This window comes from Myotis nattereri (assembly GCF_964212035.1).
Source record: "Myotis nattereri genome assembly, chromosome: 12".
In the NCBI taxonomy this organism is placed as follows: Eukaryota; Metazoa; Chordata; class Mammalia; order Chiroptera; family Vespertilionidae; genus Myotis; species Myotis nattereri.
The window spans coordinates 68366143-68380812 of NC_138087.1; the positions used below are offsets into that span (position 1 = coordinate 68366143).

General features: G+C 46.2%; 1 protein-coding gene across 1 annotated transcript in view; it reads left to right on the plus strand.

Moving 5' to 3' along the window:
* CDK5RAP2 (CDK5 regulatory subunit associated protein 2) overlaps positions 1 to 14670 on the plus strand; it is a 153939-nt gene that overhangs the window by 47390 nt on the left and 91879 nt on the right. Inside the window, exon 12 of the mRNA XM_081103379.1 lies at positions 31 to 249. Coding sequence (XP_080959505.1) covers positions 31 to 249 — 219 coding nt within the window. The remainder of the gene's footprint in view (positions 1 to 30; positions 250 to 14670) is intronic.

Consider the following 14670-nt stretch of genomic DNA (forward strand, 5'->3'; position numbering starts at 1 on the left):
GCTGTCTCCCCCCCAACCCCCGTCTTCTAGGGATCTGAAGATTATGAAGCCGCTCTGTTGGAAAAGGCAGCCCTTTTGGCTGAGCTGCACTCAGAAAACCTCACCAAGAGTACAGAGAACCACAGACTGCGTAGGAACATTAAGAAAGTCACCCAGGAGTTGAGCGACTTGCAGCAGGAGAAGGAGAGACTAGAAAAGGATCTGGAAGCAGCCCATCGAGAGAAGAGCAAGAGAGACTGCACCATCCATGTGAGCACCCCGTTCCCTTCTGAAATAGCGGGCAGTGCAGCGGGCTGGGGCTGTCCCACGTTCATGGTTTTCGGGAGATTCACTGCAGAAAACTTAGGAAATTTGAAAAATTTAAAGAAGAAAATAACTTCACTCATCTGATCACCTAGAAATGACCAGTTGATGTCTTAACTAGTTGATGTTTCATTCCCCCTATACTCTTTCTCCCCCCACTCCCCAGGCATTGGTATCAAGCTGAAAATGCAGTTTTGTGTCAGTTTTTTAAGTTCTGTGTTCTCTCTTTGGTGTGTTGCCATGTTATGAATGTTCTTCAAAAACGTTTGTGTGTGTGTGTGTACAAGCATATTTCATCTCCTGGATGTGCCACAATTTGAGTGATTTTTTTAAAGGCTATTCTATTCAGCATTGGGTGTTAGCATAAAAAAAGAAATCTCTGAACTTGGAAAGAAGAAAATAATTTATCTTTTAGAATTTTTATTGTATTTAAACTTAAGTATTCAGCATCCTGAGAGTTACATCCAGATACACAAGCCTTGGTGCCGTCAGGTAGGAGAGGGTTGGATTGGAGTGGTTAGGGGCACTCAGGTCCCAGGCGCTCAGGCTAATGGGATTACCTGCACGGGAAGCTGGGGCAGGAAGAATCAGAGTAGAGAGCTCAGAAGAGAGAATATAGGTATCAGAGGTTAGTTCTCTGGGGACTGCTGTTGGCAGGGACACCAAGATCCATAATCTGAAATCTTGATGTTAATGCTGACGAAAGAATTGAAATGCAATGTTTGTATAGTTTAACAAAAACTTTAATGAACATTAGAGAGCAATAATGGAAATTTAGATAATTAAGAAATCGTCACCTACAATTCCAGTGAAGTACTCTTGTTTTTCAAGATCACCCTTCCGTGCTAGTACAGCTGGACCCCCAATCTAATCAGAGGCTAAATACTCTGTCAGTGTTCTTTGGTCACCTGGGCATGTCCCCAGGTCACTTCCCTTATCATGGACATCTCCTCCGGTTACTTTCTCTGTTAGGACATCTCCCATGTTGTATAGATTCCAGAGTCATTAGGTTGAATGGCGCATACCCCTCACTGAATAGATTTCACATGATTACTTAATAATTTCCTCCTCTATTGGACATTTTAGCTGTTTAAGTAATGCTACAGTGAACATCTTTGATCATTAAGGCATTTTTCTCTTGAAATCCCTAGATAGATTCTGAGGAATGAGATAATTGGTACAAATATTGTACACTAGTTAATCATGCTGACAAATGATTTGTCCAAAAGACTGGTCCAGTTTATGTTGCCACCAGCAATATTGGAGAGTACCAGTTTGTTGCGTGTTATTAAAAGACCTGTTCCCTGTATTTACTCAGTGTTGTTGAACACCAAATATACCTAGTGTAGATGCTGATGGAAATACAAGGCATGGCCTCTGAAAGTTTTATTTTTCTAAGTGAGCTGAAAATGTTATACATGACAAAATGCAAAGTAGTTTGAAATCCAGAGCTAATTAATGTAGTTTATATAGTCAGTGCAAAAGATCCTTGCAGGATGGAGTAGTCAGGGAGGCCTTCTAGGAGGAGAGGATACTTGAGTTGATTGAAAAGAGTGAGATCTGAGCAGTGTGCCTTTGTGGATGAGGTAAGGATGAGACTGGCCAGAGGGTCCTTTTACAGAGGTGCAGTTTTCATAGTCAATTTTTATATCCCTCACAACATTTTTAGGTTAACAAAACCTGTGGCATAGCAGGTTTTTTTTGTCTTTTTTTCAGTTTAAAGTAGTTTGTTTTCTTTCTCCTTCACTGCCATCATAAAAATATTCAATAAAATTTGGATGGGTAAACATGTGTGTGTGTGTGTGTATGTGTGTGTGTCTGTGTGTGTATGCATATGTGAAATATGTAATTTTTTTACACTATAACTTACTCTTGGCAATAAATAGCTAGAAAACTATATCAAAAGGGTATTTATCTTCCTATTGTCAGACATTGTTGGTCCCAAAATTCACTTATTTACGTAAACTCTGGTGTTTCTAAAATAATGTTGGGCTGCTGTTGATGAAAAGCTGCATTCTTAGGCAAAAAGGGACAGTTATTGCCTTGTAACTAAATTGCTGGAAGGATGGATGACTGGGACACTGCCAGGACTTGGTCTCTGTCTCTCTGAGAGCTGACTTCTTTATTTTGTTAATTGTCACCTGAGAATATTTTTTCCAATGATTTTTAGAGGGAGTGGAAAGGAGGGGGAAGGGAAAAGAGAGAGAGAACCATTGAGTGAGAGAAACATTGACGAGAGAGAGACACAGGGATTAGTTGCCTCCCGCACCCACCTCGACCAGGGCTATGGATCAAATCTGCAACCTAGGCAGGTGCTCTTGACCAGGAATCAAACCTGCGACCTTTCATTGCTGGAGCCAGCACCCTAACCACTGAGAAACTGGCCAGGGTGAGAGAGAGTGGCTTCTTTTTCTTGCATCCACTTCCTCCAGTTCCAAGTGTTGGACCCATCCCTGCCAGCCCTGCCGGGATCCCATTTTCCCAGTTCATTACATAGAGGAAGGGGGGCTCACACTCCACTATCCCCGCTGTCTCCGTCAGGGTGGCCAGAGGAGTGAGATACTGAGAGGCCAGCTTGGGCCCCATGCCCATTCTTCTTCGTCAGAAGTGCGCGTATGCCATCGTTGTCCGTTTCCCCTGGAACCATGTGTTTGTTTGGAGGGGCATGAGCGAAAGCACTGTTTTGTTTCATGGCACTGGGCAGGCCAGAACCACAGCTGTGCACTCTCAGTGCTTTCCTCAGGTGCGCGTGCCTGTGACTCAGCTTCTGAGCATCTCGTGACTGCTTTTCTACGTCATACATATGTTTCTGACAAGGTCATATGGCTCTGGTTTCTTTCCTTTTGTGTATGTATTGCATGACAGGTATCTCTATTTAACTTCTGGTTATATTCTAAGAATTTGGTTGTGTCCATCTCATATGAATGTTTTAGGCCTGATCTTGGGGTCACTGGCTTGCAGAGTCTGGGGAGACATCTTGGGGTGGTGTTTTTGCCTTAAGGTGCTAGCTGCATGCAGAGGCAGAGCACAACCACCGGCCTCGCATGTCCCATCAGCTTGTTCTGTTCACTGGAGCCCTCCACTCACCAGCTGCTACTGCTGGTGCTTTGGATTGAAACAAACAAACAGAGAACCAGACTTTGTCGTGTTTCTGCCCTGGCAAAGGAAAGGAACATTCACATAGTTAGCAGGCCCTCAACTTGGCATGGGGACAGTTCCATACTGAGGCACAAAGTACCGCGGGAGCACGGAGGAAGGAAGTGCTTGCAGGATCAGAGCAGGCTCTGGGGAAAGTAACTTCTGAACTGGTTCTGAAGTTCAAGTTTAAGGTTGTTAGATAGTCAAGGGAGAGCAGAGGGTTTTGCATGGAAGTTGAAGGTACAGAGGTGTGAGAATGTATGTTGTTTTGGGAGAAACAAGAATATCCAGCTTAAAGTGTTCTAATTATTTGAAGCTTCAAAAATTGTACTTCTTTTAAAAACATTTTCAGAGGTTTATGGATAGTCATGAAATTAAAAATGAAAATAAAGGCATTAGGGTGAAGGAAAAATAAGGTGACTGGTGAAATGGAATCAGTAAGTAGAAATGCAGGTTGTGATACCCGCCACAGTATTGAAGAGGGGGACTTAACTTCAGCTGGTAGCTCCTGGCAGCAGAAGTAAAAAGGGAAATTTAGTTACAAGGTCTCCAGTGTCTGTAAGATGAACATGTTAAGATAAAAGGACAGCTTTGCCAGCACTCAGGCCTGAGGGAAGTATTGCCTCTGGTGGGTTTTATAAAGAGTTCCCTGAGCAGTACACAGAATCTTTGACAATGCCCCATTCAATAAAAGCAATTTTGCACAGGGCCAGGTCAGTGTCATCCGAGTTGGTAAGCTTGTAAGCATTAAGTTAAGGTTTTCAGTCCCTGGGACTGTGTGTGGCTATTTCCCATTATTCTCATGTCTTGGACAACTACAAAGTCCGTGGGAAATACTGCGGCCCTGTTTATAGATGTGTCCTGACTCCAAGCTTTGCAGTGGCCCCCTACTCTGCAGTCCTAGATTTTATAGCATTCCCTGAATTCTTTCCAATGGTAAGCCATCAGCTCTCTTTTGGATGTGCTCAAACCATCCTTTGCTCATGCCAAAAACATTGATTGCCGTCTCACTGCCTGCTTTTAAGCATTTCAGGGGGAGACAATGCCTATCTGAATAGAGGCATATGAATTCACTGTGTCTTATTGTGTACGAACGCTGACAAGTTTGGCCCTGAGAGTCATTTCTCGTTTGTTTTAATTGCCTGTGATTGCAGTGACCCAGTGCCAGTTGACTCAGCATGTGTTGTTATGTGCAGTTTGTTCATTTGTTTATTCAGGGGACACTTCCTGAGTACTTGCAATTGTGCAGGCACTGTGGGTAGGCTGTGGGGAATACAAGTTTGGTTTTTACTTTGGAAGTGTTTTTACAACAAGGGAGGTCAAGAATTGAGGGCCTTACAGATATATCCCTTTTATTGTATTATTTCTCCTTGTCACCAGAGGGACTCATATCCCTTTGAAGAAATTCAGCAGGCTTTCGCAAAAGCAAACAAAAATCCCCCAGGATGCCCAAGTCAGTGTCCTTACTGTGATGTTTCAAGTTCCCTAGTTTCTGGGGTCTGACAGGCGGGCTGCTTGGATTTCCACATCCTTGCCCTCACATCTCTGACTCTGCTACATTGCTTGGTTTCAGAGACATAAGGCTTTCCTTTTAGTGTGTGCATGCACGAGTGTGTGTGTGTGTGTTTGTGTGTGTGTGTGCATTTGGTGAAGGTGATAGAGTGGTACATCTTTATTTTAGATTTGCTATCTCTGGCTCAGGCGTTCTGTGTGCTATTCAGGGTGTGTGGGAGAGAAGAGCAAGTCCTAGTCCTTTTCTTCTCCTGTAGAAGCAACGTATATTAGACATTGGTTTAGCCATATTCCCCAGATTGTCACATAATGCTCTCTTCTGTCACCCGCTACTCTGACAAGTGTGTGCTTCAGTACCTGGGCACTTAGCTCTGTGGGAATGTACTTGCTGGCTAAAGCCCAAAAATCTAATTAAAGTTGTACCTGCCACCAAGCTGCTAACCCAGTGTGCTATGACAGGAGCGAGTTTTAATTTCAGGGTAGTTCAGCCTGAACCCCTCCGGTCCTCACGTGTGTTTGTTGTGGGTAGCTCCAAATGAGATTGTGACAGCATCCAGAGTATCTCTTGGTGAACCGTAATCAAAACATGGCCCTTGGAGACAGTGTCTGTAGGCTGGCTGGTTAGGGCTAAGACCACAGATCTGAGGCAGTGTGATTTTTCCCCAGGGCCAAAGCTCCCCTTTATTTGTTTTAATCAGGTGTAAAGATTTTGAGTTGGTGTCCTGGTAGAATCATATGCAGTTTCAGTGTTCTATGTTGGAAGAAGCTCTGTCTTTGCAAATCCCAGTTTCTTGTAGGAGAGGCTGAATGCAGAGACTTCGGAGTCAAAGTGGGTTTGAATCCTGTTCCCGTCGCTTGTGAGCTGTTGAACTGAGGCAGGAACTGTGCCTCTCCAAACTGTGGGGTCCATTTCTTGTCAGAAAACAGAATAGTTGTAGGGATACAGGAGATATCACTTAGCATCATACCTGGCACATCATAAATGATCAGTGAACAGTAGCTGTTTTCATGATGGTGATGCTGCTGCCACCTTGGGAGCTAGAAACTTAGCCATTTTAATAGGTGTCTTTGGAATAGTGGAAAACAGGGTTGGGCTCCAGTTGGAATCAGAGCTTCAGCAGGTGTTTAAGCCTCTAAGTCAGTTACTTAACCTTTCTAAACTAATGTTTTCTCCCCTAAAATGGGATTGATTGCATCTACTTTAGGATTAAATAAATGAATAATAAAATATAATGCATGAGAAAGCACCTACTGTGGTTCCTGGCACATAGAGGTAGATGCTCACTGTATTACATTCCTTCTCTTCTTTCCTCTTTTCCTGTTTTCAGTTGTGTGGCACGTGCTGGCTCAGGCCTTTAATGACAAACCATTGGCTGCTAGAATCTAATGGACACTATCTACACTAATAAAAGAGAAACATGCAAATTGACCATACCTCCGCTATGCCCACCAGCCAATCAGAGTGATACGCAAATTAACCCAACAAAGATGGCGGTTAATATGCATACACAGGCACAGAGCGAAGACTGAAGACAGTGTAGAAGGAAGCCAACCACTGCAGAAGGGAGCGAAGCGGCGGAGAAGGGAACAAAGCCGAGGCAGCGGAGACAGGAGCGGAGCTGAGGCAGTGGAGACAGGAGGGAGCGAGGCAGCGGAGACGGGAGGGAGCGAGGCAGCAGAGATGGGAGGGAGTGAGGCAGCAGAGATGGGAGGGAGTGAGGCAGCAGAGACCGGGGGGAGCGAGGCAGTGGAGATGGGAGGGAGTGAGGCGGCGGACATGGGAGGGAGCAAAGCGTCGGAGAAGGGAGGGAGCGAGGCAGTGGAGACAGGAGGGAGCGAGGCAGTGGAGATGGGAGGGAGCGAGGCGGCGGACATGGGAGGGAGCAAAGCAGCGGAGAAGGGAGGGAGCGAGGCAGTGGACATGGGAGGGAGTGAGGTGGTGGACATGGGAGGGAGTGAGGTGGTGGACATGGGAGGGAGCAAAGCAGCGGAGAAGGGAGGTAGCGAGGCAGTGGAGATGGGAGGGAGTGAGGCGGCGGACATGGGAGGGAGCAAAGCGTCGGAGAAGGGAGGGAGCGAGGCAGTGGAGACAGGAGGGAGCGAGGCAGTGGAGATGGGAGGGAGCGAGGCGGCGGACATGGGAGGGAGCAAAGCAGCGGAGAAGGGAGGGAGTGAGGCGGCGGACATGGGAGGGAGCAAAGCGTCGGAGAAGGGAGGGAGCGAGGCAGTGGAGACAGGAGGGAGCGAGGCAGTGGAGATGGGAGGGAGCGAGGCGGCGGACATGGGAGGGAGCAAAGCAGCGGACATGGGAGGGAGCAAAGCGTCGGAGAAGGGAGGGAGCGAGGCAGTGGAGACAGGAGGGAGCGAGGCAGTGGAGATGGGAGGGAGCGAGGCGGCGGACATGGGAGGGAGCAAAGCAGCGGAGAAGGGAGGGAGTGAGGCAGTGGATATGGGAGGGAGTGAGGCGGTGGACATGGGAGGGAGCAAAGCGTCGGAGAAGGGAGGGAGCGAGGCAGTGGAGACAGGAGGGAGCGAGGCAGTGGAGATGGGAGGGAGTGAGGCGGCGGACATGGGAGGGAGCAAAGCGGCGGAGAAGGGAGGGAGTGAGGCAGCAGAGACGGGAGAGAGTGAGGCAGTGGAGAAGGGAGCGAAGCCTGCCCCTATCTTTGCTCCAGCCTCAGGAAGCCCTATTCTTGCAGGAATAGGCCCGAGGAAGCCCTATTCTTGCAGGAATCTTCCTGCAATGGGCCTCTAGTTGACTAATAAATGTAGTCTACCTTTACCAATCATGTCAACATAGCTGTAACTTCCTTCTTGGTCACCACCCACCTCTTCTCTGAAGAAAGTGTCTTGTCTCGTTCCTGTCCCTCTGATGGTTCCCTCCAGGAAGGGAGTCAGAACCCTTTGGAGTGACAGACTCGGAGTGTATCAATGTCTCGTGTGTGGGGCTGCTGGGGGAGCTGGTTTCAAGGCTGTTCCCATCAGTGTTAATATGGAATTGCTCTAGTTTTTCTGGTGCACAAACAGAAAGGAATTTCCTGATCTCTGGGTCTTATTTTAGGATTTCTATGCCAGGCTCTGTCCTAGGCACTGGGAGTACAGGACAGAATCAAATCAGACACAGTCTCTGAGAGAATCTAGTAGAGAAATAGAACAGAAGTGCAGGCAAAGAGCCAATAATAAGTGCTGATAGAGGCTGGACCACATGCTTTGGGAGCACAGAGAATGGAACTGTGCTAAGAGGGGAGGGGAAGGAGGGAAGGCTCCGCTGAGGAGGTGGATTTGAGTTGAGACTGGACGGAAGGTGCAGATGCATTCCTGGAAGAGGGAAGGCCTGTGCAAAGGCTTGGGGGCCTGAATGAGTGTGGCACAAGGGAGAATGGTAGTGGGAGCTGGAGGAGAGGGCAGGTATTCTCCATGGCATCATCCAGGTGGGGTTTAGAGAGGCGTGGTGCCTGGCAGCTGTTAAGTGACTCAGCTGGGCCTTGACCCCTGCACAGCTTCATTTCCTTTGTCTGTTATTTCCATCTTTCTGGTGAAAGCTGCATTGAGCTCCTTGCTCGGAACTCCTGCAGTCATCACAGCCAGGAACACATACTAGTTCTCTGTGACAAGGGCTGCCTCCTTCCAGTGGCTTCTGTTTATTTATTTAATTTTTAAGCATGCGGTTGCTTTGTTCAAATGAACTTTTCTGAAGAACAAACATATAAAAGTAGAGCTGCTCAGGGTGAAGCGAGGGAGGAGGCCTGGTGCTCCCCTTTCCCACCATGTCCTGCTTCTGCCACAGCCCCAGGAGCTGTGAGGCTCCACAGAAGGGGGCTTGGACACCACGTCACATACTGATTCTGGGAATTCGTACATCACTGAGTTCCTGCACCTCATTAAGATTTTGGAGAGGTTTCCTTTGTATATTTAAAGGTAACTACTGAGCACTTTGACAAGCTTTTTCACAGCGAACCTGATAAAGTAAAAATTTGATGGATGAGAACCTTCTCATTCTCCATCTGGCCAGAGATAAAACAAACGAGCTGACTGAAGAAGGAAGTGAGAGGGCCTGGCTTTCATTTCTAACGGGATTCTAAGATTATAGAGATATTTTATTTTTCAAATAACCCACTTTTTAAAAATCAGTCTGCTCCAAGGGAGCCTGACATGCAAAAGCATCACTCGGCTCAGTGTTGGTCGAGAGAGTGTACCTGTGAACCTGAAAGGAAATTGTCCAGTAAGGTAGAAATTGAAGCCACTCAGTTGATGCCTCAAATATAAACTTCTCTGTTTTTCCCCAAGTTGATAGCGTCAGTTTCTGGAAGAACATGTAGTCAGATGATATGGATGGCTGGCCAGGCTTGGGCATTGCTAATCCTAGGGCTTCTTGGGCTCCAAATCGCTAGTTTAGTGAAAATAACACAAATAGAACTGGTTTAAAATCCTGATTCCGCACCTTTTACTTCGGTTAAGTTGCTTGAACATTTCAAACTTCCATTTCCTGGATGATAAATGGATATAATTAGAGCATCTGCTTTGTAGGGTTGTTGTGAGTTGAATGAGGTGATGGTGTTTCCGGTGATGGTGTTTTTGAAGGATGATTACTGAGGGTTTTGTGGAAGAGGTGGCACTTGGTTGGGTCTTATAAGATAAGCATGCCATCTCCAGGCAGAATTGAGGGAATTCATTTTATTTTTCTAGTTGGAGGAAACTGGGTGGGTACAGGTGCAGGGCCTGGAGAGTGTTAATGAAGTGGTTGGGTGAGAGAAGGCTAAAAGGCAAGCTAGAATGTACTGCTGGGAGCCTGGAATGACTGCTTGTTAAGGTAGCTTCACTCTGCAGTCAACTTGGAGTCACTGAAGGGTTCCAGGCGGAGATATAATGATCAAGGGTGTGTGTGTGATTTTGTGGGTGAACCCAGAGACAGGGAGACCAGTTAGGAAGCTGCTGCGGTTGACCAGGTGAGAGCTAAGTTCTGAAGAAGGCAGTGGCAGTGGGCTGCGGGAGAGGGGTTGAGTGTGCAAGGAGGGACACTTTCCCCCCAGTACCTCAGCCTCTGTCCTTCTTCCTTCTTCCTTTCTAATACCCCTCAAGGGAGGAGGACTGACTCCTCCGGTTATTCAGAGTCTTGCTAATGGGTGGATTACAAGTTCTAGGTTCTTCTGCTTTCTAACTGCAGACCTCACTTGGCCTGGCCTTTGCTGGGTAGGTGACTGGCTCCTGTAAGCTGTATATACCCTCCCTATTCACAAAACACAAACAGAAACAACTCTGAGTGTTATCAGAAAGCCCTGCTCTGAGTATGAGATTTTTAGTCTTCGATCGTTTCTTATGTTTAGATCCTTTGTTCTGTGGGAGTGAGGGGCGGTTGGCAGGGCAGGATTTGGCACTTGGTTCCAGGTAAAAGCACCAAATCCTCACTGCTCATTTCTCATGTGCTCTGTATGGAGGATGTACTGTCCCCTCAGGCCTGGATGTCCTGTTGGATGACAAGGTGTGTGTGAGAGGGAGGGGGAAGAGTTGAACCTTGGGGCTGGGTGGAAGGTGATGCTGTGGCCACACAAGAAAACCTGGGAATAGAGGTCAGCCTGAAGGATGTGTGTGGGGAGAAGGGGAGGTGGCGCAGTATCATTTCCTGTGCACCTGCTTCTGTGCTGGCCACCCATCTTGCATTTTCTCATTTACCTCTCCAGGGACCCTAGGAGTTTGTGTTATTATTCCTATTTACTGGAAAGGAAATAATCATAAAGATTTAAATTACCTGTTTTAGCCACATAGCTTTTTAGCAGTAAAGCCCGGATGCAAGGCTAGGTCTGCCTGTCTTCACAGCCCTGGAATATTGAAGGAGGTTTGGGGAAACCACTCAAGATTATCAATTTTCAGTTCTGATTGTTTTGCTCAGCAGACAAGACATGCCGTCTCCATGCCTCCCCTAAACATTTATTATGACTCCACTGGTGCCAAGCACATGAGCCTGTCTGCTGTCTTTGTGTTGCCATGGTAGCTGCTCCTGCTCAAGGCCACCTGAGCACACATTCCCCCTTCCCTGCAGTGGTCTTTTTCTTCAAGCCTTCTCTTATTGCTCTTCACTTGTTGTCCAAGGTCGTTGGCCCTGTCCTGTTCTTTAGCAGGAGGGCCTCCGTCCCTAGCTGGGTGTTCCTTCAGTCCTGAGTCTTGAGAAACTAAAACATGAGCTTGGGGTATTGAAATTAGTAACCAAGGGAAGCCCATGTCATAGAGTGGTTTTCTATTTCTTTGGTCTTAACAGTGCAGTTAGGTGGAAAGAGCACAGGATTTGGGGTCAGACTGACTTGAGTTTGAATTTCAGCACTGCAGCTTAGTTGTAAAGCTTTGTGAAAGCCTCTGTGAGCCAGTTTCCTTTCTGTAAACATGGAACTAACAATACTTATCATGTAGGCCAGTGGTTTTCAACCTGTGGGTCGCGACCCCTTTGGGGGTCGAACGACCCTTTCACAGGGGTCACCTAAGACCATTGGAAAACACATATGTAATTACATATTGTTTTTGTGATTAATCACTATGCTTGAATTATGTTCAATTTGTAACAATGAAATTGGGGGTCACCACAACATGAGGAACTGTATTAAAGGGTCGCGGCATTAGGAAGGTTGAGAACCACTAATGTAGGCAGTCATCGAGGTTGGGGATATTTTATGTAAAATGCCTTGGCCCATGCTTGGCTGATAGCTGGTGCTCAGTAAATAGTAGTTTCTATTACTAATGCTTATAATAAGAGAAATGGTTTATACTCTTTGGTGTCCTGGGACCCTGATTTATGCGGACAGCCCTCATCCCCAAAATGTACACACACACAGATTTGTATAGGCTCCCAGGGGCCCATTCAATGGATCTTAGGTTAAGAACCCCTGGTCTTAGGAATGACAAAATTACATGTCCTCTGGGATTCTGGAACAAGTTATTTTATATTGGCAACTGTTTGGTTGGGGTATATGTGGAAAAAACGTGACACGAGATTAATAGCCTTTCTTAAAACATGTAAGAAGTTCTTAAAACACATAGGTAGCTGAATTAAAATTTTATAAGCAAATGAAATGGAGAATGGAATAAATTATTGCTGACACACACACATTAATAAGTGGACCTATAATGAATGTGCACATGAATGGTGCATATGTCTTACATAAACATTTTAAAATTAAAAAGTCAGCATGATCTTTCTAGGATGGCAGGCAGATTTGTTGTGAATTTAAAGATGTACCTAAGTAGCTTAACATAGATTTTCGCACCAGTTTTTAGGGAGAGGTTTCAAAGGCAAGCATCAGGTGACTGCAGTGGATTAGGATCATTGCAAAAGAAACCCAAGCCCTTGTCATAGTGTGGAAGTGAACTGAAAGTCTTGGAATCGGAGGGACCTAGGGTCAGGCAGGTGCTGTTCCTTAGTGACTATGACCTTGGATAAATAACCTGTGTGAGCTTGTTTGCTTATTCATTAAATGGGAGCAACCTCATCTACCTCATTCATCCATTCAACCAACCAACCAACCAACCAACCAAACAACAGGTATTATTACTAGTAGGTGCCGTTCTGGTTACCTATTATTGCATAACAAATGATCCCAAAACTTGGTGTCTTAAAACAATGATCATTTTGTGCCGGGGTCCGACCCCAGCAGGTCCAGGGGTTCCCAAAGGTGTGGACGGAGTTGGCGAAGAAGGAATGACACGGAGACAGTGTTCAGTTGATCAGCAGCCTAGCCAGGATCTCCAGCCAAGTTCTGGTCTCGATCTCCAGAGAGGTTCTGCTTAGGATCTCCAGCCAGGTTCAGTGTCCATGTTGTCTTGCTAGGTTCTCCAGCCAGGTTCTCCAGGTTCTCCAGCCAGGTTCTGTAGCCAAGTTCCCTCGCTAGGTTCTCCAGCCAGGTTCTGTCCAGGTTCTCCAGCCAGGTTCAGTCACCAGGTTCTAGTCAGGTTCTCTTGCCAATTTCTGTAGTCAGGTTCAGTCCAGGATCTTTTGCCATGTTCTCTCGCTAGGTTCTGTCTCTAGGTTCTGAGGCCAGTTTCTGTCCAGGATCTTTTGCCATGTTCTCTCCAGCAAAGTTCTTCTGTCTCTAGAGAACGTTCTGTGTAGGTTCTGTGCCTAGGTTCTGTCTCTGTCGGTTCTGTCTTCTTACATCTGTATTTATACCAGTTGATTCCAATCCTATCAATCTCTATTTCAAAGGTTAGGGCATTTCTTATCTCCATTCCAGGGAGTAAAGATTATGTAGCTTAAGCATGATTGTTCATAGTTAAAGTGATTAATTTCCCACCTGGCACTTAGTTAAGAGCTTTTATTCCCTCCCTAACTTCAGGGGAAAATCCCTACCTGGGGAAAAAACCTTTCTCAGAGACCTTGGTTAAAACACATAGTGCCAAGAAGGTGAGCAAACATATTAAGAACAGTATGCCATATATGCCAGGTCCCTTGAAACAGCAAGGATGGACTGGCTCCCAGAAATTTTGTTATATCTCATTATTTTTGTGGGTCAGGTATTAGTGTAGGGCTCAGCTAGGTGGTTTTCTGCTGAACACCAGTTCTCTCATGGTATTCAGCTGGTGAATGGGCTGGTCTGGAGGGTCCGTGACTCTTCAGTCACATGTCTCGTGCCTTTGGGGGAATGGCTGGAAAGCTTAGCACAGCTGGGATTGTCAGTTGCATTAAGGTAGACATACTTCCTTTGCTGATGACAGGGTTCCCAGAGAGAGTGTTACAAGAGACAAGAGTTGGAAGCTGCCAGTTTGTTAAATTTGGGCTTAGAAATGGGCACACTGTCACTTTTGCTATCTTCTTTTGGTCCCAGTAGTCATTGCATTGCCTAGATTATAACTACAGGAGGGGACATAGAATCCACAGCCCCTTGATAAAAAGAAGGTCAAGGAATTTATGGCTGTCTTTATTTTGCCATGAGTGTCTACTATGTGCCAGGTACCATTCTAGGTGCTTGAGCTTCAGCAGTAAACTAAATACACAAAAATCCCTGCCCTTGTGGAGCTTACATTCCGGTGGGGAGACTATAAACAACATTTATAAATAAAATAAATACTACCTTAGAAGATGCTATTAGGACGAATAATGAAGGGAAGGAATACAGAGAGTGAGGTTGTGGTGGGGCTAGTGGTGATTTTAGAAGGGACGGTCAGGAAAGACTGGACTGAGAAATGACATTTGAGCACAGACTTGATGGAAATGAGGAAGCAGGCTTGAGGAACTTCACAGGCAGAGAGAACAGCAAGCTTAAAAGTCTTGAGCTGGGAGTACACAGGGTGTGTAAGAGAAACAGCAAGAAAGCCAGGTTGCCAGAGCAGAATAGGTTGAGGGGAGAGCAGCAGGAGACAGAGTCAGCAAGGCAAGCCTTGCAGCCATCGTGTATTGTGAACATTACCTGGGTGAACACAAAAGTGCCTAGCATAGTGCCTGGAAGTGCAGTAGCCATTTGACACACAATAGCTTTTATTACTAACAGAACCCAGGTGTGGGAGCTCCCAGGTCCTCCTCACTCCACACACTGCCCACTGCTCAGCCACAGCAACTCCTCTGCACTGGTGCATGCTCTCATTCTGATTAGTAACAGCTGGAAAAACACAGCCAGGAAGGCCAAAAAGTAACGAATGGTTTGGAAGGTGAATCTTCATAATCTACTTCTTCTCTAACATCATTAGTAAGACAGGTGGACTTTGTCCGGGTGGCTTTTCTGATGTGGGGGGACAAGG